Consider the following 26,473-nt stretch of genomic DNA (forward strand, 5'->3'; position numbering starts at 1 on the left):
TACAGTCCCAGCTACTCGGGAGGCTGAGGCAGGAGAATGGCATGAACCTGGGAGGTGGAGCTTGCAGTGAGCCGAGATCGTGCCACTGCACTCCAGCCTGGGTGGCAGAGCGAGACTCCATCTCAAAAAAAAAAAAAAAAAAAAAAAAAAGACACTTGAGAGGCTGAGGTTAAGCTTCCATCCAGGCCCACTCTGGGCTCTCTGATTCATGGGGTGATGGCTGTTGGTTCAGGGCCACCTCCATTCACACCTGCAGTCCTCCCTCTGAGGGCAACTGGAATACCTGCCCCATGAGAGGGACACAGGGCCCCTGCCACACGCTGCCTGCACAGACTTGAGTACCTGGTAGGGGCTCCAGCATGGTAGTAAGTGGGATTTCAGGAGATGAGGACAGATTCAAGGATTCACAGGGGGAGATGAGTTGGGGAAGTTTAGAGCTGAGATGAAGAAATAACTCTTGGAGGCCGGGCGTGGTAATCCAGTAGTTTGGGAGGCCGAGGCAGGTGGCTCACTTGAGGTCAGGAGATAGAGACCAGCCTGGCCAACAGAATGAAACCCCATCTCTATAAAAATACAAAAATACAAACATTAGCTGGGCCTCGTGGTACGCACCTGTAGTCCCAGCTACTCAGGAGGCTGAAGCAGGCAAATCACTTGAACTCAGGAGGCAGAGGCTGCAGTGAGCCAGTATCACACCACTACACTCCAGCCTGAGTGACAGAGTGAGACTGTCTCAAAAAAAAAAAAAAAAAATATATATATATATATATATATAACTCTATAACTCTTGGGGTCACTCCACTTGTTCAAATGAACATACATACTTACATATATATTTAGAGCAACTCATATGTGCCAGGGACAGTTAAATGTTCAGGACCTATCAGTAAACAAAGCAAAGATTTCTGCCCTGAATAGCTTCCGTTCTAGCTGGGGAGATCATCAACCAACAATAATCGTGGTAAGTATTATTTGTGGTATATTAGAAGGTGGTATGTGGATTGAAAAAATGAAAAATTAGAGCTGGGTAAGTGGGGTGGGGTGTGGGGAGGATAGTTGGGAAGGCTTCAGGGAGAAGTTGGTCAAGGAAGAAAGTCAGGGTGAGCCAACTGGATATCTGGGAGAACATTTTAGATGAAGGGAACAGTTGGAATCATGGCCCTAAGAAGGGAGTGTGCCTGACTCCTAGGAACAGCAAAGAGGCCAGTGTGGCAAGAGATGGGGCACAGGTGGGAGAGATTGGCAAAGTGGGAGTAGGGAGGGGCAGACTAGGTGGGGCCAGGCAGAGCTCTTAACTCTGTGGGCAACGGGGCTATGGCAGGGACTCAGGCACAGGGGTAACGGGATCTAACCTTTCCACAGAATCGCCCAGTGGCTATGTAGCAAGAATACGGCAGGGATAACAGTAAGGAAGCCGCAGCAGCCAGCAGGCAAGGGACAAAGAATGGGGATAGCTCCAGCCAGGGTGTTGCCAATGGAGCTGGTGAGAAACAGTTGCCAGATACATTTTCAAGAGGAGCCACCAGACTTAATGGGGAGTATGAGAGAAAGAGAAGAGTCAAAGTGACTCCCAAGTGTTTTGGCCTCAGCAACTGAAAGGGTGGAGTTGCCATGAACTGAAATGGGGAAGTTACTTCTGTCTCTAAACCCAATTACTCAAGGCCAAACTCCTTCTCCCCGGCTGCAGGTTCAGAGCTGCCAGGGGCGGGCTGCCCTCCTTTTCTCTCTACTGCGACACCGGGGATACCTTTTCCCTGCCCCACAGAACAGCAGTCTCTCCTCCCTCCTTGTCTCAAAGAACTTGTAGTGCTAGGGATGGAAGGGAGGGGCAGCAGCCAGCTCCTCTCTATTTCTACCAAACCTGCTTCTCTCCTTCCCTCCCCTTGAAGTCTAAGGAGAAGTGAAGCCCTTCCACACGTGGATGTTAGGAAATCCAAGGGCATCTGACATCTCAGGGCTGGCCTCACAGCTGTCAGGTGGGGCTGGGAAGAGGAGATGCTACAAGGGCAGGCCCTGACCAGCCTGACTTTCCTGCCCCCAAAACAGCACAGGGATGGGATGCAAGACAACTAAAGAGTATCCTTTCCATCCCCTGACCACCTGGGGCTGGTGGGAAGTGAGGATGGAAGGAAGTGGTGAAGGAGAGGACATGACCTAGATGGCGGTGGCTTAAGGAGGAAATCTCCAAGGCTGGCATGAGTTTAAGATACAACTGTTCCCATTTCACTGTTGGAGGCTATTTAGACACCATCATTCCTGAGTTCCCTCTGTGGCCAGGTATATTTTCCCCATTTTGCAGAGAAGTTAACTGAGGTTCAGGTTAAGCATCTCACAAGGGATTAAATATCTCATTCAAAGTCCTCAGACAGGATTAAAGCCCAAAGCTTCCCTACTCCAAAGCCACTCTTTCCATGAACGCCATTCTATGGGCCACACGATCAGAAATGTGGATGGCAGGGCCAGGACTAGGGGGAGGCAAGTGAGACAGGAGGCACCTAGGGTGCAAAATTTACGGAGGAATTCACTGTCAGCTGCTGGCCCTGCACTTCGGGAACCTGAGAGTGAGTGCCTCTCAATTTTGCACTCTAGGCACTTGCTCACCTCACCCAGGTGATGCATTCAGTTTTTAGATGGTGATTATGGTGAACTGAGAGGGCCAACGGTTTGGTTTACAAATCCTGGGAATGCCTCAAATGTGAGTCAGGTGTGCATGGAGGCTTTCTGCACAGCTAGTTCCTCTGTGTCAGGGGAGATTTAGAAGGCACCTGTTTCCACACTGTATTGTCAGAGGAATTAAACTTGAACAGTAATGAATTATACTTGACAGGAGTGACACTGACTCGCCCATCTGAGCCTGTTGGCCTGACACCTCCAGGCATGCTTCTCACCATGGGACCCCTGAACAGGTGGTAAAAGCCCACCAGCCCGTACAAGCTAATTAGGTTAGCTTTGCTTCGCTGCCACAACTCTCAGGCAGAGGCGCCCCTGAGGGCAGGTGGGCTGCATTTGACCTTCAGGCTGCGTGCTGGTCACCCGTGCCTCTGAAATTCTAGCTGCTGGAAAAGTCTCCAACAGTGAAATAGGAAGACCTGTCTCAGAGGAAGCAAACTGCTAGTCCTGTCTCCTAAGGCCCTAAACAAGAGGAACTGAGCTTATCTGGCTGCAGGAGGATGACATCTCTTTTGCATAAAAATAACAGTATTCCTGGGATTTCAATCACAAAGGAGTTCATCATAAAGCAGCTTCAGCTGTGCATCCACCTTGGCTCCCAAATAATACTCTATGATTAATGTCTGCACAGCCCAGGGCAGGATAGTAAATTGTGATTCATTATTTCTGGTGGTATTCTTTATTTAAAATAGAAATTGATCATTGATCTCTGGTTGGAAACTTTTCTCAATGAAACAGAGAGATAAGTTGGCAGATCTAAAAGAAAAACATACCTGCTCAAAACTTCCTATTCCAGAAAGCCTATGAAATTTATCACCAAGAATTAAATTCTAAATCAGTGGAAAGAACTGGCTGCCATGCCATTCCAAAAGAACACAGACTAATAAGATTAAAAGAAAATAAGATTTTAAAAAATCCTAGAGAATATTTTAACTCTTGATTTTGCAAATGAAGACAATGAAGCTGTAATATATTCTGTGACCTGCCCAAAGTCACACAGCAACACAGCAGAGACTGGGTAGAAATGCAGATTCTGATTCACTGTGGGGGGATTTTTTCCCCACTATATGAAAATGATGGCTCCAGAATTCCTCATTTACTATCTATTCTTAATAACCCCTTCTTGGGAGAGAATGTCTTGTATTAGAAAAAGTCTAGGCCGGCTGGGCGCGATGGCTCACGCCTGTAATCCCAGCACCTTGGGAGGCTAAGGCAGGGGGATCACCTGAGATCAGGAGGTCAAGACCAGCCTGGCCAATATGGTGCAATCCTGTCTCTACTAAAAATACAAAAAAATTAGCCGGGTGTGGTCGTGGGCACCTGTAGTCCCAGCTACTCGTGAGTCTGAGGCAGGACAATCGCTTGAACCCAGGAGGCGGAGGTTGCAGTGAGCCAAGATGGCGCCACTGCACTCCAGCCTGGGTGACAAAGCGAGACTTCATCTCAATAAAAAATAAAATAAAAAATGTCTTGGCTTCAAAGCCAGATAGACCTGGATTCAAATCCCCCTACTGCCACTTAAAAACTCTGTGACTTCAGGCAATTTACTCTACCTTGACAAGCCTCAGTCTCTCTCTACGAAGTGGGAATCAATGTGTTTCTAATGCAAGTGAAGCAGCCAGCACAGTGCCTGGCATACAGGGTTCAACAGAACTCTCTTTCTCTTCCCATCTCCCCAAAAAAGCCTCTGCTCTGGAGATGTCAAAGTGGCACAATACCCAGTCGATACAGCAGCCATTCAGAGTAATAAACACGAAAGGAGATAATGTTAATTAATAACTGACCATACACCAGGTAGTAACATGCATATCTCACCTAATCGTTATAGCAATCCTAAGTATTACGCACTATTATCCCCAATTTACAGAGAAGGAAATGGGTTTCGAAGGTTAAATAGCTTGTCCGGAGTCACACAACTAGAAAGTGATAGAGCCAGGATTTGAACTAAGATTGGTCCGACTCTGGAGCCACAGGCCATTCTTCCTCACATCATTAAAAGGTGCTGTTCTCACCCTCCTCACCTATCACCTCTCCTCCTGCAGTCTCACCTTCCAGCCTATACTCCTAGACACCTATCTGGCCACCTACATAAGTGACAGTCTTGCCCATGGGATTTTGATTGAGCAGATACTTGGCTAGTCTCATGAGCAATTGCTTGGCTGGGCCCTTTGGAGTTTATGGAAATCCCACCCAAGTTCAGCTCCAAGCTACAGAAGGTGAGGGGTCCGGGAAACCTCAGGCCAGGCTGGGTATTGTCATAAGGGTCAAGTTAACATCTCCCATCTCCCTATAACCTTAGAAAAAAAATCAATCCAGTATCATGGTACTCACTCAAAGCCAGCAGGTTCCTCAGGGGTCACTGAATCCCAGTTCTCATTTTACAGAAGGGGAAACTGAGGTCACAGAGTAAAAGTGCCCCCAAACCTCCAAGTCACCCAGCAAGTGTCCGACAGAATAATCTTAGAACTAGAGGGCCTTAGACATCACCCAGTCCAATTGCCCTCACCTTAGAAATGAGGAAACTGAGAACTTCTAAAACAGCTAGGAAAATGTGCTTTTCATTTATTGGCCAAAAAAAAAAGAAAAAGAAAAAGAAATTAAAGCTAAGAGCAAAATCAGAAGCTCAGCCACGTTTCACCACCCAAGTAGAGATACCCCTACACAGCAAACACCATGAGCAGTCCCCAAGGACAAGGGCCCAGGTCTCCTCACTCCTGGGCTGGTTCTCTCTAGCTGGCCTGATTCTCCCCACACTCTGTGATTTTAGGCGTACCACCTGCCTCAGGTAACCCTGACAAACCTGCCAGAATCTACCACTCAAGTCACTGTGGAATTAGATGACATGAAAAGCAAGCACTAATAAGAGCTGTAAGCAAAAAATGTCCATGTCCCCAGGGAGAAGACAGTTTGGTCTATGTGGCTAATAGGTGCCAGGATTGGGTGTCTAATGTGGGGTGCGAAGCATGCCTGGGGGTGAAAGATGGCACTGATTACCCTCCCGATGAGACCCGATCCTTCAGAAGTTGGTTGATTGTAACACAATCGCAGAAATCCTTGGCCTGGATAACAGACCAAATCTCAACGCCATAACCTATGGTCTCAGAATCCCCCATTACATCCTCATTTCTTGGGGCTTAAAAACATTTTTGTTTCATCCTAAAACATGCAAATACCTCCTGGGGTAATTAAATATTATTACATGGTATTGGAATAACTGGTTAACTCTTCAGTAGGTTTTTCTTTTCTTTTCTTTCTTGTGTGTGTGTGTGTGTGTGTGTGTGTGTGTGTGTCTGGTGGGACAGGATCTCACTCTGTTGCCCAGACTGAAGTGCAGTGACGCCATCTTGGCTCACCGCAGTCTCTGCCTCCTGGGTTCAAGTGATTCTCCTGTGTCAGCCTCCCGAGTAGCTGGGATTACAGGTGCCCCCCATCATGCTCGGCTAATTTTTGTATTTTTCATAGAGCCAGGGTTTCACCATGTTAGCCAGGGTGGTCTCGAACTTCAGACCTCAGATGATCTACCTGCCTCAGCCTCCCAAAGTGCTAGGATTACAGCCACTGTGCCCAGCCTTCAGTAGGTTTTTCTAAGGCTGCAAGATGAAGAAATGTTACCATGAACCCTACAACAATGCCCACTGTGGCCTGAGGTTCCATGGGCTCCTCTCTTTCTGTGGCTTGGAACTGAGCTTGGGTGGGAGTTTCGTCATCTCCAAAGGGCCCAGCCAAGCGATCACTAAGTGACCCTTACCAAGTAATTGCTCAGCCAAAATTCCACGGGCAGGACCATCTTCCTTTAGTGCTAGGGGCACGTGGGGTAGAAGAGTGTCAAGCTTAGGGTTGAAAGAAAGGCAAGGAAGGCCACGAACGTGGTGGCCAGGAGTGAGGAGAGGAAATCTACTACACAGTCTTGATCTTCAGCCAGCTTCTTGGCAGAAGCAATAACTAACTTGGCAGCCAGACCAAGAGGCAAAAGGCCAGCAGCACAAATTCTAGAGTTTAGGGGAAGTGACTGAATGGTATCAGGGAGATTCCTTCTGCTGAATGAGTGGCCGCCCCTGAGAGGAAAGGAAGGAAATCCTAATCAGAGTACCCCCACCATCCCTTGGGAGCTCTGTATGTATGTGTCTCATTTAACCCTTAAAACAGCCCTGCAAGAAAGGTGTTATTATCCCCATTTTGCAGATGAAAGTGAAGTCACTTGCCCACAGCCCCTCAGCTGCTCCAGGGCAGAGTCAGAATCAGCATCCACAGCTCCTGACTCTCTTCCCAGTGCTCTGCCTCTCCCTAAAGCAACCACCCCTGGGCATCCCACAGCTTTCTCTTACTTAGACAAATCCAAGTGCTTACTTTTCCTGAAGTCTTGATTCCTTTAGCCAAAGATGCATACACAATGACCCAAGCCAGGAAGAGGCAGAAAGCTAGTGGCCACCTGATCTCGCCAGGATATTCAATCCCTGCAGAAATCTTCAGCACAAAGTACCTGAGAATTGGAGGGAGGGATGGGGGAAGTGATAGAAAGGAGGAGAGACGGAGGTGACAGGCAGCAGGCTTTAAGCCTCCAGTAGAGCCAGGAGCCTTGCACAAACCCCCAGCATCCTCCACCCGCCCCACCATCGCAGACTCAATCACATCAGGCTGTGGGGAATTTGCTGGTCTGGGCTCTTGCCCACAGCTGTCTGCAGAGACTCCAGCTGGATTTACCCTGCTCTTGATTGTGTGCTGGGAGGCCACTTATGGCCCTGGGCAGGCTTCAGGACAAGGCTGTCAGTTCCATTCTCACTAGCACATCCCCAGGAGGAGTGCAACAGAAACTCTGAACCGTCAAGGATGATTTTTGTGTTTTCTGTATTGCTCTACTCCTTTATGAGAATTTATTCTGATAGTATTTGTATGGTTTTAAATTTTAAAAATTAGTACATAGTGGAAACTGCATATGCTAAATGACTAAAAATGTGGCCCTGGATTGTAGTTCAAGTTGTGTTGGGCATTCTGAGGCTGAGGTTGGCTTAATTATAAAAGCAGGGCTGCCTAGACCTTGCTCAAGCAAAACATTCTAAGACAGATGAGCAGCTGCCGACAGAAGAGGCCACTGGTCAGCTGTAGCTGCTGCTGGCAACTTGTATAGAAAATGAAGACATCATGGCCTGCCTGGCCAAATGGCTAGCAGGGCAGCCTCACCTCTGAGGACAGGAGGCAGCTTCAGGGACAGTGCCTGATAACAGATTCAGACAATTCCTTCTACTCCACAACCATCTAGACATACATCCTCTGTGAAATGCTGTGTTTGTAGGTTGACATTTTTCTGTGACCTAAAGAACAGGCAAGCCAGCATCCAGGCTCACAGGACTGTGGGAATGATGGCCCGGAACGTTCTGACCTGCCGAGGGAAACGTAGGCAGCAGCCCCACTCCTGGTCCAGCTGGCTAGCTTGAGAGGCTCTTTGGCAACACACAGCCATGTTTTTCATAACAGTGATGGCCAACTCTGTGCAGACAGAGCCTCTTTCAGGCCCAAACCCTGGCAGAACCTGGACTCAGAGTTGACTAGGGCAGACCAAGGCTGGAACTAAACTTGGTTCCAAGGCAAAACCCTGAGGACCATATTTGCCAAGTGAGGAAAAGGACCTTCCCCATGTCCCATCCCCAAAATAGGTAAACCACATAGTCAACAATTCCACGACTTAGCTGTCTCAACTGCTCCACGCTTCAATTGTAGGACCTCAAACAAGTCCCAAGAAACTCCTCATGACATTTCTTCTTAGAAATAAAGACTGGCCCCAAAGGATTAGTAAAGGCCACCAAAAGCGGGCTTGTAAATCACTTTCTAGTACACCGGACTGCATGGATTAGGTGTACTGGCAAATGATTTGCAAACCTGCTTTTGGCAGTCTTTCAGATTTCATCATACTACCAGGTCAGACGCAGTTGCTCAGTGCTCAGGGATAATTAAAGGCCCACCCCTAATACCATGGTAATTATGGTCAAAGGGAACATTTAATCAATTAGGTAACTTTCCCTTTTGTTCTGCAAGGAACAACCATGTACACTCTGAGTCTACAGGGGAAATAAAACAGGAATAGGAATTAATGACAACTGGGAGAAGAGTCGAGGTATCAGCAACCACTTATCATCTAAGTGAAAGCCACAAACTGGAAGCTCATTGATTAATGCATTTTATTTGATCCCCATATTCTATTTGAATTATTTTGCTGCCATTTAAAATAGGAGAGATCACATAAAAATCCAGATTTTATTTCCATCTTTTATTGTAAAATAGAAGCTCTGGCAGCACTGCCCCACAATTTCACAAGGCAGTGATCAGAGGAGCTGAGCACCAGTGGCCTCCCTTACCTGTGACAGGCAGCCTCTTTGGTTTGCCACAGTCCCCACCCCTCCCTATCATCTCACTTATTTTCACTTTACTCATTTCTAATCCTGCCATGCCTGAGTGCATTTGAATTTACAACCTCTGAATTAAAGTTTAGCAAGAGAACACTTTTTACGTACCCTATGATGAACTCTGTCTACATTTATCTCCCCTAAGATATAATTTCATGGCTGGGTGCAGTGGCTCACGCCTGTGATCACAGCACTTTGGGAGGCCAAGGTGGGCAGATCACAAGGTCAGGAGATCGAGGCCATCCTGGCTAACACGGTGAAACCCCGTTTCTACTAAAAATACAAAAAATTAGCCAGGCATGGTGGCACGTGCCTGTAGTCCCAGCTACTCAAGAGGCTGAGGCACGAGGATCACTTGAACCCAGAGGTGGAGGTTGCAGTAAGCCGAGATTGTGCCACTGCACTCCAGCCTGGGTTACAGAGCGAGACTTCATCTCAAAAAAAAAAAAAAGAAAGAAAATAAAAAAATAATTCCATGAACCTCACTAAATCTTCCAGTGGTAGCTAAGGATCTTCAAATATCCCTGAACCTCAATCTCCAATGTCTAGCAAAACTGATATTGAAAAGTACAAAACTAAGGCAAAGCTCTGAAAAAAGGAAACAAATGAATTTGTTCTTATTTAAACTAAAACTTTGAACATGACTTGTTTTCTTTTTGCCTCTCTTCCCTGAAGCCAAGTGCAGATGGAAGAAAAACCAATCTAGTTAACTGACAGTCCACTTAGATCACACAGGATCAAGGTTTTGAAATGGGCTTTTCATCAACATCATGAATTACAGCCACACTGATTCTGCTCCTACTGCCATCATTCATCCAGCTCTGCTTTCCAGGCTCACTAGACACAACAATCTGCTCTTGGAAGCCAAACCAGGGAAAAAACCTTCCTCTCTGATCTCATCCCTTGGGCCACCCACACCTCTGGTCTGCAAATTGAATATTTATTAATTCATTGGGTTTCTCTTAGAAGGTAAAAAAAGAAAAAGAAAGTCATCTTACTTGAAATACTCTTCACTTCCACTGACAAATGTCTTATTGGCCTGGCTGGTGAAATTAACCATTGTCAAGTTGGGATAGGCAGTCATGCAGAAAGTCGAGTTCTTGATCTGTATTTTGGGATGGTCACTGATAACACAGGAATCTGTTTAGGAGAGGACAGAATAGAAACACAGTGAAATCTGTACAGAAAACAGAGATGCGTCTCTCTGCAGCAGTTTAAAAACAAATGCCAAAAACATTTGCCAAATATTGGAGAGTAACTTCAGGAAAGTATTAACTGGGCAAAGCCAGATATATTAATAAAAGAACCAAAGAATTATGTTTTCTCCATCAGAGCCCCCAGTCCCCACAACTGCACCTCGTATTGATGACAAAGGCATTTATATACAGAGCACTCTCTATGTGGTGGGCAAGCATTTTGCATGCATTATCTCATTTAATCTTCGCAAAAGCCTATGCAGGAGGTACTATAATCTTCCATTTTCAAAATAAGGAAACAGGCTTAAAGAGGTAGGTAACTCTACTGAAGCCACACAGCTTATGACGAAGAGAATCAGGATTTGAACCCAGATCCTTATGACTCTGCAGAAAATAAATTGCTGAAATGAATTTAATTGGAAAATAAACAGACCTATTGAAGTGTACTGCTACAGAAGGCTTTCTAAGAAGTTCACCTTGGACCCACCGCTGGGCACCACATTCAGTAAGTACTCTAGGATACACGTGCTGTGTACTTTCTACTCTCACGTGGGTAGGCAGAGGCAGCAACCACACCATCTACCGGGGAGCCTGTGACAGGACCTAACAGTGTGGTGCTCAACTAGGGATGAGTTTTCTCCCCAGGAAACATTTGGCAAGTCTGGAGACATTTTTAGTTGTCACACCTTGGGGACCTGGTGCTTACTGGTATCTAATAAGTAGAGGCCAGGGATGCTAATACTAAATATTCTACAGTGCACAGGACAGCCCCCCACAACAAAAAATTATTCAGTCCTTTAGTCAGGTGTAATGGCACACACCCATAGTCCTAAATACTTGGGAAGCTGAGGCAGGAGGATTGCTTGAGCCCAGAAATGCAGCACTGCAGTGAGACATGATCATACCACTGCATTCCCAGCCTGGGTGATGAAGCAAGAACCTGTCTCTTAAAAAAAAAAAAAAAGAATTATTTAGTCCAAAACATCAGTAGTACCAAGGTTGAGAAGGCCTGATCTAGGCAGGGATGGAGAAAGGAAATTAACCATGTGAGTCTTGGTATGTCAGGCTCCGTGTTGAACACTTTAATGATTATCTCATGAAATCCTCATAAAATCCAGGAGGTATATCTTATTATTGTCATTTTAAATAGGAAGAATCTGAAGTCTTTCTGACCATTTTACAATGTCTCTCTAACAGATTTTAAAATACAGATAAACTGACAAATACCTTAAATAAAGAATCCACCAGGACTAATCCCAAAGGACATTATTTTGGGAAGGAGCACATAGTAACAATAACAACAACTGACACTCATATGGCAGTTACCACGTTTACAGCACTGTTTTAAGTACTTTACATGCATTGACTAATTTAAGCCTCACACCACCCCCTATGAGAAGGTACTGTTATTATCTCTATGTTACAGATAAGGAAAACTGGGGCACAGAGGGATGCAGTGGCTGGCCAAGGTCATACATCAAGCCAGGATGTAAACAAGCTTTCTCTTTGGAGTCAATGACTTAGGCACTCCAATGTGAATAGGGGGCAGGGATTATAAATTCAAACACCTACAGAAGGCAGGATGATGACTCAAATAAGGAAGGCATAAAATTGGAAAATAATAGAGAGAGGTGGAGACTGTGGCCAACCAGAGAGCACTCCAGCCAACCAGTGCCAAGCTTTTCCAGATGTTGCGGCAAAAGATGCAGAAAATCTATAAACTTACATGAAATCTCTCCATTTAAAAATACTGAATGTGGGCCGGGCACGGTGGCTTAAGCCTGTAATCCCAGCACTTTGGGAGGCCGAGACGGGCGGATCACGAGGTCAGGAGATCGAGACCATCCTGGCTAACCCGGTGAAACCCCGTCTCTACTAAAAAAAAATACAAAAAACTAGCCGGGCGAGGTGGTGGGCGCCTGTAGTCCCAGCTACTCGGGAGGCTGAGGCAGGAGAATGGCGTAAACCCGGGAGGCGGAGCTTGCAGTGAGCTGAGGTCCTGCCACTGCACTCCAGCCTGGGCGACAGAGCAAGACTCCGTCTCAAAAAAAAAAAAAAAAAAAAAAATTGAATGTGTTAAAATGGTCTTTAAATACCGTGAGCAACAATCACAAAAAGTGGCCAGGCAGGGTGGCTCACACCTATAATCCCAGCACTTTGGGAAGCCAAGGCAGGAGGATGGCTTGAGCCCAAGACTTCAAGACCAGCCTAGGCAACATAACGAGACCTCTATCTGTACAAAACCTTTTAAAAATTAGCCAGGTGCAGTACTGCACATCTACAGTCCTAACTACCCAGGAAGCTGAGGGAGAAGGATTGCTTAAGCCCAGGAGTTCAAGGTTGCCGTGAGCTGTGATCGCACCACTGCACTCCAGCCTGGGCAACAGAATGAGACCCTTTCTCTAAAATAAATAAATAATTTTAAGAAGCAGGCTTGATTCCCAATTTATGCTGTCTGTGAAAGAGCAAAGTGGGCAAGAATGTGAGTTCAGGCGTTCCACTACTACCGAGAACTTGAATGAGTTCCATTTATCCAAGCCTCCATTTTCTGGTCATTGTTGTTCAGGGTTGCAGTAAGGACTAAATGAAGAGAGATCACAAATGACAAATCTTCCCATGATGCCTGGCACACAGCTGGCACTCAATAAATTTTAGCCATAACTCAATCATCATTGTCATAGCTTTTTCTGGAGAGAGTATCTCTAGTCTTCAACATCATCTCCCACAAGGCCAATTGCCTGCCATAAATTGCCTACCGCTTCCCATACACACTGCAGAGTTTCTTAGAATGTGGGGTGAAAAATGGAAACAATAATAAGAATCCCTTCCTTTTCAGTAGTTCTTTAGACCAAGGTTTCTCAATAGCTGGGCTAATGGCATTTGGGGTCAGATAAAGTAACCGCAACAGGTCCATTGCCCGATGGGCACAGTGAGTCAATACACCACCAAGACACTGCATTGCAGCAGAGAAAGAGGTTTAATTAAGAGAAGAGGACCTTTTCTAAGTCACCCCAGAATTCCAAAGGACCAATACCCTGCAAGGGATAGCCTGGTCCCAGGAACAGAACACAGTCATGTGCTGGTAACACAGAGAATGACAGTTGGAGGGGCTGCACAAAAAAAGACTGGGGATAGACACATTGTTTTTTTGTTTTTTTTTTTTTTTCACCAAAATAAATAAACAAATAAAGCACTGGCTAAAAATGAGATAGGATCTCTCAGCCTGATCATATACTCGCAGGAAGCAAATAGAGTTTCCTGGGTTGCAGCAGAGAAAGAGGTTTAATCATAAGAGCCACTGAACAAGGAGATAAGAGGAAACCTCAAATCCATCTCCCCAAAGAGTTTGGGGCTAGGGTTTTGGAGTAGGTTGAAGAGTGCTTGGTGAAGTCATGGAACAGAGAGATGAAGAAATGTATTCTCACACTGATTCAGTTCCTCTGTGGGAACCTTTTTTCATTTGTTTGTTTTTTGGTTTTTGAGACAGTTGTCACCCAGGCTGGAGTACAGTGGCATGATGTCTGCTCACGGCAACGTCTACCTCCAAGGATCAAGCGATTCTCATGTCTCAGCCTCCACAGTAGCTGGGATTATGGGTGTGCGCCAACACTCCCAGCTAATTCTTGTGTTTTTAGTAGAGACAGGGTTTTGCCATGTTGCCCAGACTGGTCTCGAACTCCTGGCCTCAAGTGATACATCCACCTTGGCTTCCCAAAGTGCTGGGATTACAGGCATGAACCACTGCTTAAAGCTGGTAGGAGTCTTTAAACTGGTTGGCATCAGCTATTTTGCTGGAATTCAGGATCTGCTTAAGCAATTCTTAAACAAAAGCCTTATGATTCTAACATCAGAAATCTTATCTACAGGAACAACGGGGATGCAAATGTATGTAGTGTTACTCAACTTTTGGTTTCAAGGAAGTGAGTCAAAGCACAGCCTGATTAATGCTAATTATAACAATACTTCTGTCTGGAATTCTTGTTAACCCTGTAAGGACAACTTTAATAATTATTGGCTCTGGGACCGTCCTGTGCATTGCAGGATATTTAGCAGAATCCCTGGCCTCCACCTACTAAATGCCAGGAGCCCATCCAGCTGCAACAACCAAGAATGTCTCTGAACATTGCCAGATGTCCTCTGCAAAATCTCCCCTTATTGGGAATCTCCACTTCAGGGGCTAAAAATATCTTCCTGTTCAAAGTATCTTCTTTAGTCTAATCGAATAACAGTTTCAGGAAGATTCCCACCTAATCATTATCAAATGTTTACCAGGAAAGCTTTTGTTTCCCCCAGCGATGACATGAATGAAGACAATTAAAGAACCCTCCATATCTCGGTTCTGTAAATAAGCACGTAAGTTATTTCTCGCCCTGCTGCCAAACAATTACATCCACCCAAGACTGGAGCGATCACTAACACGAGGGCAAACATCAAATCTCTTGCTTCCCAAGTTGCAATTGTGAAGCACGCAGGCAGCCTCCCTAGAGAGCGTCTCTGGATGTCTGCAGATCACTGCCGCCGCCGCAGGCAGATCACTGCCGCCGCCGCAGCACAAGGTCACCGTTCCTGCAGCAATGCAGCAGGGCTCCCAGGATCCCTACTCGCTCGCTCCGCAGCCTCAAGCCTCCTGCAATATCCCCTCCCACCACTGGGCGGCAGGAGCATACTTCCCAGCGCCCGGCGCCTTCGGGTCCACCGAAGGAATGATGGGGCCATTTCATCAGAGAGCTCTGCGGCCCAGCAACCCCGAACAAAGAACAGAGATAATGATCGTGCTAAATTGGAAGCTGTAGAATGGGATTCTCTTTACTCGGGCAATTATTAATAAATGAAAGCACATGAAAGACCAGGGAGAAAAGGAATCATTTAATTAAAGTTCTAATGAAAATGAAGCCATTCCGGAAATAGAAATGGTATTTATGTTGTTCCTATTTTACGTGACCCAGCTAGCTCCTATTTTCACATAAAGCCGCTGGTCTCACTTGACAGGGCACAGATTAGTCATTCTCCATTACAGATACTTGGAGAGTTGAGTCACCCTAAAGATGGCAGCCTCTCTTACAACCTGCATCAGAGAAAGATGTGACCAACGCTGCCTCTCCCCACCCACAGATCCAGGGCTTTCCTTTGGGGCGGAAGTGGGTATGGTTGCCTGGTATCTCCATGGAATGTGTCTCTTGCAGCACTGAGAGGGTCATGGGGCAGCTCCGCGCTGCACATGAAGGTCACAATAGCTAGCCATTCAGTCCCTTTCTCCTGGGATGAGTCCTTTTGCCCAGCAGTCACAGGGTGTGGGTAGTTGTGGGGTTGCAAGAGAGAAGGTGAAACTGGAAGGCAACTGGTGGGAAATGCTGGGGGAAAGAGTTTGTCCATCTCTTAAGGAAGCCTTGCTCAGTATGACCATTTGCGAAACAGCCTGGGAATATCCGTTGTCTAGACTCCTGATTTGTCCAGCAGAGCGTGGGGCTCTGCAAATCTGGCCACTATCACCTTTTCTACGTCACCCCAGAATTCCAAACGACCGAGACCCCTGCAAGGAAGGGATAGCCTGGCCCTAGGAACAGAACACACTCATGTGCTGATAACACAGAGAATCACAGACGGAGGGGCTGCACAAAGAAAGAGTGCGGATTGACACCTTGTTTTTCCTTCCACCAAAAAAAAAAAATTAAAACACTGAGTAAGAATGAGATAGGATCTGCTCAGCCTGGTCATATACTCGCAGGAAACAATCAGAGTGAAAAATGTGCATTGTCTCCTTGTGCTCAGAGCTAGGATAGTTTTAATGGTTTTGTACCAGTTGAGTAGGAGCTGAGCTCTGTCATGTCTTTGCTCTGCCTTTCATGTCTCCCAGGTGATGGTGAGCCAGACTGGAAGCCAGGGGCAGGGGCTTCTGTGCCTCTTGGGCCTCCATCCATGTGCCTGATCCAGTCAACATGCTCAGACTGCTTTAAATACACACACACACACACACACCACAGAGAGAGAGACTATAAAATAAACACATGTTCATAGCAGAAAATGCAGAAAAGAATGGCATCTCTCTGGGTCTGCTAGAGGGAAGAATTCATCTTTTTGCCCTTAATATACTTGAAGGGTTAAATAATGTGCTTTCCATCATGGAAAAAGCTGGTTTTGGAGGGCAACACTAAGAGCCAATCATACAGAGATCACAGAAAGCTGGTCTTGGCACAGACCTAGCTGAGGAGAATTAACAGATCTACCGGGGAAAGAAGAAACTACTTGTTTCTAGGTCCCCTTTAAAATGACCAGAGCTTCCAAAGTGACTACTACTAGCACCTTTCATTTGTAGAGTTGTATACTTCTGCAACTGTATCACACCCCTCATTTCTTTTCTCCTTACAGCAATCCCCATAAGGTAGGTAGTGGAAGAACATTTTTATTTCTATTTTTCAGAGAAGGAAAACAAACAGATCTAGAGAGAAGTTACTTGACCCAAACATACATAGTCAGTGACAGAGCCATAGACCAGAAAGACTTCCTGACATAGCTGCCCTACTTCTCCTCATATTCACTCTCTTGCCCTTGACCCAAGAAGCTGACACTTTTCCCCAAGGCCTCAAGTCCCGATCTATTTCACATCTGAAACATCTTCCAGGAACACTCCCTGACTCCCCAGTAGCTTGCCCTCTTCTAGACACTACATTTTTGTCAGAGTGGTCTAAGGGTTCACTCTCATATTCACCCTGAGCAGTATCTTGTGAAGTCTGGCCCCAGGATCGCTCTCCTGGACTCTAGGAATTAGACCATCACTTTTCCAATTGTACCATGCAGATAAGTCACTTGGGAACCTACTTAAAATGCAAGTATTATTCAGAAAGGCTAGAGGGGGGCTTCTAACCACCATCCAGGTAATGCTGCTAATCTAAGAAACACTATAAAACAAAATAAGATTCCACAAGGACTTGTTAAAATGCAAATTTTCTGAATCCAATCAAACTTATAAATCAGACTATCTTGTGGGCCTGTGAACCTGCATTTTTAACAAAGATTCCCGCTATTCGTGAGCAAACAAAAATTTGATTACGCCCTCCTCTGGGCCAGGAACTCCTTAAATGTTAGAATTAAGTATATTTGATAGTTCGATGTAATCTCTCTGCTCCCAGAACATAGTATAGGTCCTAGCATGCATAATATCTGTTCAATTATTTTGTTGAATAAATGGATAGTTCAGAATACACACACCTAAAGCAGATATTTCCAAACTTACCTAATAAAAGTTTGGTTTTATCTTTGCATTCTGGCGTATTCCAAGGGTTGTTGCAGGAGCCCCAGGGTAGTACAGACACAAAGGAGGCAAACAGGTAGAAAAGTGTATAGCAAATAATCACATTGTAGTATATGGCTATTAGGACAGAGATGATCAGCATCGCGATGCCACAGCCTGCAGAAGCAAAAATTCCAGGGATTCATTCCTTCTTAAATGCTATGGAATTCTTAGAGTTGGGCATAGGGTAGGGACCTAGGTCTGGGCTCTCTTGTACAGAATGGATGCACTAATAGCAGAGTGGACTGTATGTCTACCAGGGATATGAAGGCATTCTGTTGGGAACTCAACAATGCCAGAGGTGATCTTGGGCCATTATTCAGAAGGACGAAATAAAGGATGGAAAGAGTTAGTTCTATTAACCACAAAGGCAGGTCTCCCTCCCTGGGGCTGCATGGTGCCAGAGGGGACAGAGTCAGAAAGGGCCTGAGGAGGCTGGGAGGCAGACTAGACTCACCTTGTAGAGCTGGGATGGCCTTCCACACAGACACTGGCCCCTGGCTGGCAAACTGGCCCAGCGACACCTCCAAGAAGAAGATGGGTAATCCAGCCAGAGCCAGCATCATCAGGTAAGGGATGAGGAAAGCACCTTGGAAAGAGAGTGGGGAGTGAGAGCCCTGGGAGGCAAAAGCAGGCTGCTGCCCTCCTTCACCTTCCGGGTTGGGGGCTAGGCTCCCTCTCAAAGAACTAAAGGACAATTTAGCTCCATTCCTGAAGAAGCCCTTTGATGTCCTGTCTCAGCAACAGTCACCCACAGATATTTAAGAGCCGTCCTCCAAAAAGTATAAGGGTACCCATGCAAATACACTCCTTATTTCAATTCTCCACTGGCAAATGGCTAGGGATATGTGCTGATGGGGTTTTATTCTTTTCTTTTTTTATTATAGCACTTCAATTTCCCAAAATTAAGCCCCTGCAGAGCTCAACCAGTCCATGCCTTTGACTCACTACTGGATTCAGATTGGTGAAATCGGAGCCTCAGCCCTCCCAGGACCTAAAAGCTTCTAAGCTAAACTCCAGGAGCCCTCCTCTACAGTAAGTTACCTGAACACCTTCTGCCAACCAGGGTTGGGCAGGCTCTGCCAGAAAGCCATTGGGGGATACCCATCCTTCTTCCTAAACCCATCCCCATCCCCATCACACACTTCTCAACGCCCTTCTCCATATGAGAAGTTCCTTCCATCCTTCAAGGTCAACTCAAATGCTTCCTCTTCCAAGAAGTCTCCCATCTGTGTCCTCCCACAGTACCTTGCTCCAGGCACCAATCACTTGTTAATTTTTATGTAAGTGTCTTATTCAGCCTGTGAGCCCCTAATGTTGTTTGCGCTTCATCTCTTTATTCCTCAAAATGCCCGGTCTAGGGCAATAGTATCTGGCAGACCTCCACAGAGTCGCTGAGACATCTCTAGGGTTCTTTCCCTTCAACACTCTTTGAGGTTGTTTGGGAGGGACTTGGGGAATGGTCATGATTTTTGAAAAGGTTTTGGCCGTGCTGCTGCATGGGCCAGAGTCAAGGGCCAGGGTACTGGAGATGCGCGAGAGCAGAACAATGGCCTTAGCGGAGGGAAAACTGATCTTTCTCTAGTCTACTCTTCATGCTCCCGCCCCTCCGCACTTCCTGTTTGATGGCAGGGCCTTTCCTGCCCGGGGCTTTCCAAGCCAGGAAGGCCCAGGAGCAGCCACGGGCTGCTGGGGAGTAAAACCCGGGTCCTGCTTTATCCTCTCAAGACGGGGATTGTGCAGTCCACCTCTGCTCCTGAAAAGGAGCGGCGAGCCCTCCACCCCACGCTGAGGGCTGCGGGGCCCCGAGCCGCAGTGCGGAACAGGCTGCCTCCCATCGCAGCGCCTGGCTCCTCGGGAGCGCTGAGATCTGCTCCGCTGCTCTTCGCAGATCCTGGGCGAGCAGAGCGCGGGCACTTGGCGGGCTAACCTCCTTTTGCTGGAACTCCCTCCGCATCCTCTACCCTGAGTACCCACTTCCCTTCTATTCACTGGAAGCCTTGTTGTAGCATCCTGGCCTGAGGGCGCCCTGTGGAAAACCAAACGGGAATCTATCTGGGTGCCCCTATTCGTGTGGCCGGTACCTGGTCTGTTTTCAGGGCACCCCAGATGGCAAATGATCTGCGGTTCTCATAAGTACTTGTCAGAGTGTCCTAATATGGAACTGGAGAGGAGGGGAGGGTAGTGGCCTATGTTTTGCGCTTTAGCCGTCCGGTGATGCAGCACCTGTCCGTTCCGCTGCACCAAATTCCGCCTGAAGCGGACCCAAGAGGCAAAACAAAAGAACAAAAACCCTCAAACTGCCTGACCTATGGGGCTGAAGGAATGCATTGTTTGTCCCTTCCGTCCAGTTGAGAAGATGTGGGAGGGGGCTCCAGGTTCAAATTCCTATTGCTAGAGAGAGACCGGCCCCGCGGCACCTAAACGTCGGGAGGGCCAGAGGGACCGTGAATGTGCCAGGTCCCTCGTCGGTGGGTACAGAAGAGGTACAAGGGGGCACAGTGGCCCAGGAGCCGATGCAAGCCTAACTAGTGTCCTCCCCATCTCTGAAACGGCTTTCCTTCAAAACCAGCACCTTCCTGCCATTTAGGGCAGATGAAAGAAACCTGTTTTCGCTGTACGATTTTACTAAAATCAAAATATGTTCTGCTTCAAGAAGCAGAACAAGAAGGCAGAGGTGGCGGGCACTTCTGAGAGGTTTTTGACAGCACATCCCCCAGCCCTTCCCCCTCACCTCCTGGTTCGCCTAAGGAGTCCCCTGGGGAGGCAGGATATAACCCTGAATCAGGGCTCCAGGACTGTACAGCTGCTGGCTGTAACCTTATTGGATGCCCGAAGTGCCGCCGCTCTCTGAACGCTTGACCGCTAGCACCCGTGCTTACGTGGCTCAGGACCCAGGCCCCAAAACTGGGTCAGTGGGGGTTTGTGGGGCCTCACTCCTCCCCTGCGCCCCTCTCTAGATAAGAGACTCCGGGATCTAATGCCGAATGATTATGGTCGCCCCCGCCCTCTGGTTATGCGCTTACGCCTGAGAGGTGTAAGGCTGGAGCCTGCGGAGGCTGCTGTGAGCCTCCCCGCCCTGCGACCCTGCCTGAGGGCTCCTGTCCCACCCAACCCTCAGGTGCCCGCCCCGCCCCGCAGCAGGCGGAAAGAGCGGAAAAGCCATACCTCCCCCGTTCTGGAAGGCCAGGTAGGGAAACCTCCAGACATTGCCCAGCCCCACTGCGTACCCCACCATGGACAGGATGAAGTCCAGTTTGCTGGACCAGTTCCCTCGGGCCTTATTCTCATCCCCTTGCTCGTCCTCCTGGGGGCGGAAAAGCACATTGTCGATAAGAGCCCCGAGTAGGTCCACAAGCAGGCCCCTTCCACCCCTCCCCCCGGCTAGGGGTCCTTCCCAGCAAGCAGGCTCCCACTTTTCAACTGAGGATGCATCGGCAAGCAGGACCCCAAATCTAAAGAAAGGATGCATCTACAAGCAGGGACCTCACCCCTCAACCCTGCACTGAGAGTCAATCAGCAAGCAGGTCCCCAATTCTGATCTGAAGATCCGTCTTAAACAGACCCAAAACCCCCTCTTTCCCAGATCATACAGTCAGGGCACACCAGCAAGCAGCTCTCCCCAAACCTTGAACCTGTAAGGTGATTGCAAGCAGGTCCCTCCATCCCCAAACCCTCACCAAGAATTTATTTGGCAAGCATCATGCCTGGAGTTCCCAGCAAGCAGGTTCCTAATTAATCCTCTCCCACAAAAAAGCCTTCACCACACCCCCTCCTCAGCCCTTTCTTCCTTTAGAGTGTGTGACAAGACCAGAAAGAGAGCTGCAATGCCGAAGCCAGCCGGAGCCCCTGCCTTACTTTCTTGACCAAACCAGAACCTGCCTGGTCAACTAATTTAAGAAGGCATCCTTCAAGGCTAATGCAAGGGAGATGGGCAGGAGGGAGATTTGAAGGTGAAACAAGAGGGAAAACAAACAAACAAAAAAGGTTGATATGGGAAGACACAAGCCATCTACAACCTTGAGTTCTGGTCTAAATTTTACTACTAACCAGCTGGACAAACCCAGGCAAGCCACTTGCTCTCTCTGAACCTCCATGTCTCATCTGTAAAAGAGGCTTAAAATAACTGTCCCCTGAAGCCCTTGTCAGCTCCAGCAGTCTATGAATCTTTGATGCTCATTTCTTCAAGCTCACACTAAGATGCTTTCTTGGGGCAGTGCCTGGTCATGGAATGCCTCGCTACTACTCAGGAAAAATGGGGGAAGACCACCCCAAATAAACTCTGAAAATGTTCAGGACACCTAGACACTGCACAAAGCTTTCCAGGGACTCAGGCCACTGCACAGTTTCCACCTCCTCAGTCACCCTTCACCTCCTATTGTAGTAACTTGCTAGGTCTCATACTTTTCTACAGGCTGTGGAGGACACAGCAGCAGCTGTCAGGAGAAGTCTTGGGGAGGGAGAAAGAGCCAGGGTGAGTGTCAGAAAGGCACAATCAGAAAGATGGGCAGGGCTGAAAACAAGTACTTTCAGAAACCAAACATTTTTAACATCCTCCCTCTCATCCTCCCACACACAGACCACCTCCACTCCTAATCCCACCCTTCAATCCTTCCAGAGCTGCAAAGGGTGGGAGTTCCAGCTCCTTCTGCCGCAGTGCGGAGGTTAAGCAAGACAAGTGAAACAAATATTCTGTTCCACCTGGGGTCACACTGTGGGATACATGCTGTCAGAGGCAGATAATACACATAGAAAAACCCTCCAGATGTGGACTCCAAAAGGAAAGGCAAGTGGGAAATTCTATGTTTATTTCTAGTTCTGACACCACAAGCTCCTGCTATGTGGGCCTGTGGATAAGTGTGAGTGTGTGTGTGTGTGTGTGCAAACACTAGAGTAACTAAAGATAGAAGGGCTGTATAAATCCTAAACCTCACACAGGCATAAATTTTGGTCCAGGCCCCACTGCTGGATATATGCCTAGTCCCTGAGGCCAGGAAAGGAGAGGAGATAGCAGAAAGGCAGGCAGTGAGAAGGGAAGAGCTGAAGTGGATGAAAAAGGACAGAAGAAAGAAGAGATCAGAGAAGGAAGGAGAGAGACAGAGGGAAATGGAAGAGAACAAAAGCCTATATGAGATAGCGGGCCACCAGCGAAAGTTGCCTTTATTCATAACCCAAGGATTGGGATTTGCTCTGTGGGTTTTTCACACCTCTAATTAAGTGGTAAAGGATCAAATGCAAGAGGGGATTCAGATTAGTGGAGCCTGAAGCTTATACAATTGAGGGAGGTTACTTTAGGGAAAAAAATAGAAAATTTCGGCAAAAGTAGACACCAGGTTTTGGAAGGACCCAGGCAAAGGACAGGCCCCAAAGCTTAAGCTTCAGTAGCCTCAGGTAAATCCACCTCGCATCAAATGAGTTCTCATGTAATAAGCGTTACTGGTAGTGTAAAGGCTACAAAACTTAAATTGTTATCCTCCTACCCCTCCACCCCCAGCCACCACCACCTGGCTTTGTTCTGAATTTTCTCCCTCTTTTTGTTTAATTAAGAAATTATTTTTGAAAAGAAAAGACAGTCATTGGCAGGAGAGGGAGTCTGTCTGCATAAAAGGGTGGGATCTATCTGCCTCAACTGCTTCGTGAATCCGGACCTGGATTCCCACAACAGCCAAGGCTGGGAAGGGGCAGGTCGTGGCCCCTCTGGCAGGGTCACTGCAGCCCTCGCGCCCTGAACTGCCGACCCCAGCGCAGTGCGAGCTTCCGAAGCCCCAAAGCCGCCTCCCGCATCCATCACCTGGCACTGCCAACCGGTTTCCCCATCAGCACACGTGCACCCGCCACGGCCCGGCTGGCCTCTCTCGCGCAGCTGGAGAGCAGGACACTGTGCGGACCGAATGCAACCGCTTACCTGGGTGGCAACGGTGGCCACGCTGCCCGGGAGCACGGACGTGATTCCATCCGTGCCCAGCACCACGGTGCTCTGGCTCATGTTCACCCAGCCCACGGCAGGGGTATTGTTCCGCTCCAGGGTGCCCTTGCCCACACTCACGTTCTCATCCCCCTCCGGGCCTCGCAGAGCAGGGATCTTACAGTGCAGCGCGTTGCCGCGCGCGGAGCTCCCAGGAGGGGGGACGGCCTGAGCGCCTTGTGCCTCTCTCAAGTCCCGCAGAGCTGCCGAGGCCGCCTGCGCCCGCGGGCTACTGAGTTTGCAAGACCCCACTCCTGGCCGCTCAGCCTCGCAGGCTCGCGCGTCCGCTGACTGGAAAGTCTGGGCGCCGGTGGAAGTGGACCTGGGCACGTGTGGCGGCGGCGGGGCGGCAGCCGCGGGAAGCTCCTGCTCCGGGCTCGTCCTGGGAACGCATGGGCCATCCGGGTGGCCCTGCGCCGCCGCCGCCTCCGGGCTGTTGGCTGGCTGTTTATTCATTTCCTCGGGAGCACTGCAATCCTGCAAACACAATGTCAAGTTCGTGCAAAACAAAGTCACAACAGCTTTTAAAATACCTGTATCTACATATGGAGACGTTCACAACTCAGATCCAGATACAATATCCGGGGAAGCAAATTGGAATCTGAATTTTTTCTGTTAAGAAAGACTGCAATCAGTATTTCTCAATTTGCCCGCTTCATCAATAACCAGATGACAAAGAAGCTAATATTTCCTCCCTAGTGGAGGATGAACTAAGAAAAGAGGCAGAAATGTAATTTTGTAAGGGTAAAGGGGGAGTGAAAATAGCCCTAGAGTCATGAGCTCCCCTCCCTCTTTGGATTTCACATCACAGCTGTGGGTGCTCGCATCCCCATCACCATTGTAGAAAGATTCTTTAATTTTCCGCCCCATTTCCTTTGTCATTCAACAATGCACATTGCCTTTTTCCCCCATAGACAAGCTGTGGCCACAAAGCTGATGCCCTGGCACCTGCGAGCGCTTGAGGCCACACTGGTGGAGTCCCAGCGCTCCACAACCCGCCTCCTCCCGCCAGGTAGCAAAGAAAGGTTAAGAATCACGATCAAAATAACCACAAAAAATCCTACAACGATAATAAATGTAAGACACAGAGTAGTAATTAGGTTTGTTATCTTACACAACTTGTATTCACTTCCAGATTCCCAGACATGTAAAAGAATATGCAAAGTTTTTTTGTTCTTTTGTTTGTTTGTTTTTGTGTAACTATTCACAGGCGTCTGATATCCTTCACAACCCTACGCTGGCTTGAGTACCAAAACTCATGACTAATTTTTATTCTCTTTTTCCCAGTTCACTTTCAAATGAAAAGAACTGCCAGCGGTGATTTTCCTAGCCACTTTCTCCCCTCGTGTTATCTTTCAGGGCTTCCTAAACATTAGCACCAATAATTATTATTACACTGTAATAATCCTATTATCTTCACCTCCACTGCACTCTTCTCGTCTAACCCCCTTTCACAAGCACGCAAAATAGAACTCCTCAATTTGCACAAATCTGAATACCTCGGCTTCAGCCAGCATTTGTCTCAATAGCCTCTAAGACCCAGAGCAACTCGCCTCTGTACCGGCATCTGGCTTTTCAGCACCGAGGACAGTGCCCGGTATCGGGTCTTTAGGAGCCACAGCCAACATCTCAGCTCTACAGCCTAGGAAACCTCTTTGAGACCTCAGGTGACGCTCACAAGTACAAACACCTAGGGCTGCGAGAATTGTTCTCCTCGTCGCCCCCTTTCCCCCTACCCAATGCACAGACATCTCCAAAAGAAATAGCCAAAACGAATCTGCTTTTCCTATCCCCTCAGCCCCTTTTCCTCCTGAAAGAACAAAAGCAAACACTCACCATGTCTGACACAGGCAACAGATTGAACTGGTGGAGAGTGAAACCCGCTATTGACAAGACTGGGTTTGGCTCCAGCAGGAGAGGCGCTTTCTATATCTCCTTGGGAAAGGCCGGGTTTGCGTCAGTGCAAAGCAAGGTGCCCTTGGTTTGACATTTTCTTGATAATACAAGTTTGATAAATCATTACCCCCTTGGATTCAAGTTTTAAAGGGACAACAGCCTAGAGTATGCTGGCCAGTTGTCGCTCCAGCGGGAGGGGGCTGCGTGTTTGGCGTGACTCATGTGGGTCTGATTACTAAACCGAAACCGGCAGGAGGGGAAGACAGAAGTTTGCCTCCTCCTAATTAAGGGAAACATGGGAGGGACACGTCCCACTGCACCCAAGACAAGGCGCAGTCGCCAACAGAGTGGATCGGGATGTAGAGGTGGGGGGAGGGAGCTAAACCACTGTCTTCTCTTTCCCTTTCACTATATTCCATTGCTCTCTCCCCCAATCTTCAGGGATGCCGAAAATATTACTCCGAAAGAGACTGAGGGTCTGCGCATAGCCCCACAGCTCTGCGATGGCTGAAGCAGACATGGGTCCTGCATTTATCAAGGTGTACCTACCTAGCATGTATGTGGACTTTAGATTCTCACATCCCTACCCTTCCGGACAGTCAGTCTTGGACGAATCCTGGGTGTTTTGCTTAAAAATTGGGATCTAGTATTTCCGTTCCTATTTCTGTTAACACAATCAGGAGAAAATTCTGAGTATAACTGACCGTTCTCATTGCATTTTTAAGTTCTTCTGAAGACGTTTTAAAGAAATGAAAATGAAGATTTTCCAACACAGATCTAGTTCTTAGGTCACTTTCAAAGTCAAGGGAAACCCATTCTTTCTTTGTAGTCCTTTCAATAAAATCCTACCAGAGCCAGGCCTGATTTGGCAGCGCGGGACCTTAGAGACCGTCCAAATCGAGATGCCCACCAATGGAGGGGGGCCGGGGGGCAGCCGTACCAGGAAGTGGAAGTTCAACAGTACTGTGGCGGGGATGGGATTGGGGATGGCGATAAAAAGATGGACTTTCTTTTTGGTACAATGCAATAGCTATAATCAGGAGAAGAGAAAACGCCTTTA

The 26,473-nt window shown here is 47.7% G+C and overlaps 1 protein-coding gene across 2 annotated transcripts in view; it reads right to left on the reverse strand.

Annotated features, from left to right (window-relative positions):
• The window catches only part of SLC6A5 (solute carrier family 6 member 5), a 58,351-nt gene extending 32,722 nt beyond the window's left edge, over positions 1-25,629 (reverse strand). Inside the window, exons 1-7 of one of the 2 annotated variants that reach the window (XM_023191543.2) lie at positions 25,354-25,629; positions 23,458-23,994; positions 20,721-20,859; positions 18,010-18,141; positions 17,496-17,669; positions 10,067-10,208; positions 7,018-7,150 (exon numbers count right to left, since the gene is read on the reverse strand). In XM_023191543.2, the coding sequence (XP_023047311.1) occupies positions 7,018-7,150; positions 10,067-10,208; positions 17,496-17,669; positions 18,010-18,141; positions 20,721-20,859; positions 23,458-23,994; positions 25,354-25,356 (1,260 nt within the window). In that variant the 5' untranslated portion in view covers positions 25,357-25,629. The remainder of the gene's footprint in view (positions 1-7,017; positions 7,151-10,066; positions 10,209-17,495; positions 17,670-18,009; positions 18,142-20,720; positions 20,860-23,457; positions 23,995-25,353) is intronic. The other variant, XM_023191544.2, reaches the window with a different exon arrangement.
• Between the last annotated feature and the right edge of the window lie 844 nt (positions 25,630-26,473).

The sequence above is a fragment of the Piliocolobus tephrosceles genome, chromosome 13 (genome assembly GCF_002776525.5).
Source record: "Piliocolobus tephrosceles isolate RC106 chromosome 13, ASM277652v3, whole genome shotgun sequence".
Taxonomy (NCBI): Eukaryota; Metazoa; Chordata; class Mammalia; order Primates; family Cercopithecidae; genus Piliocolobus; species Piliocolobus tephrosceles.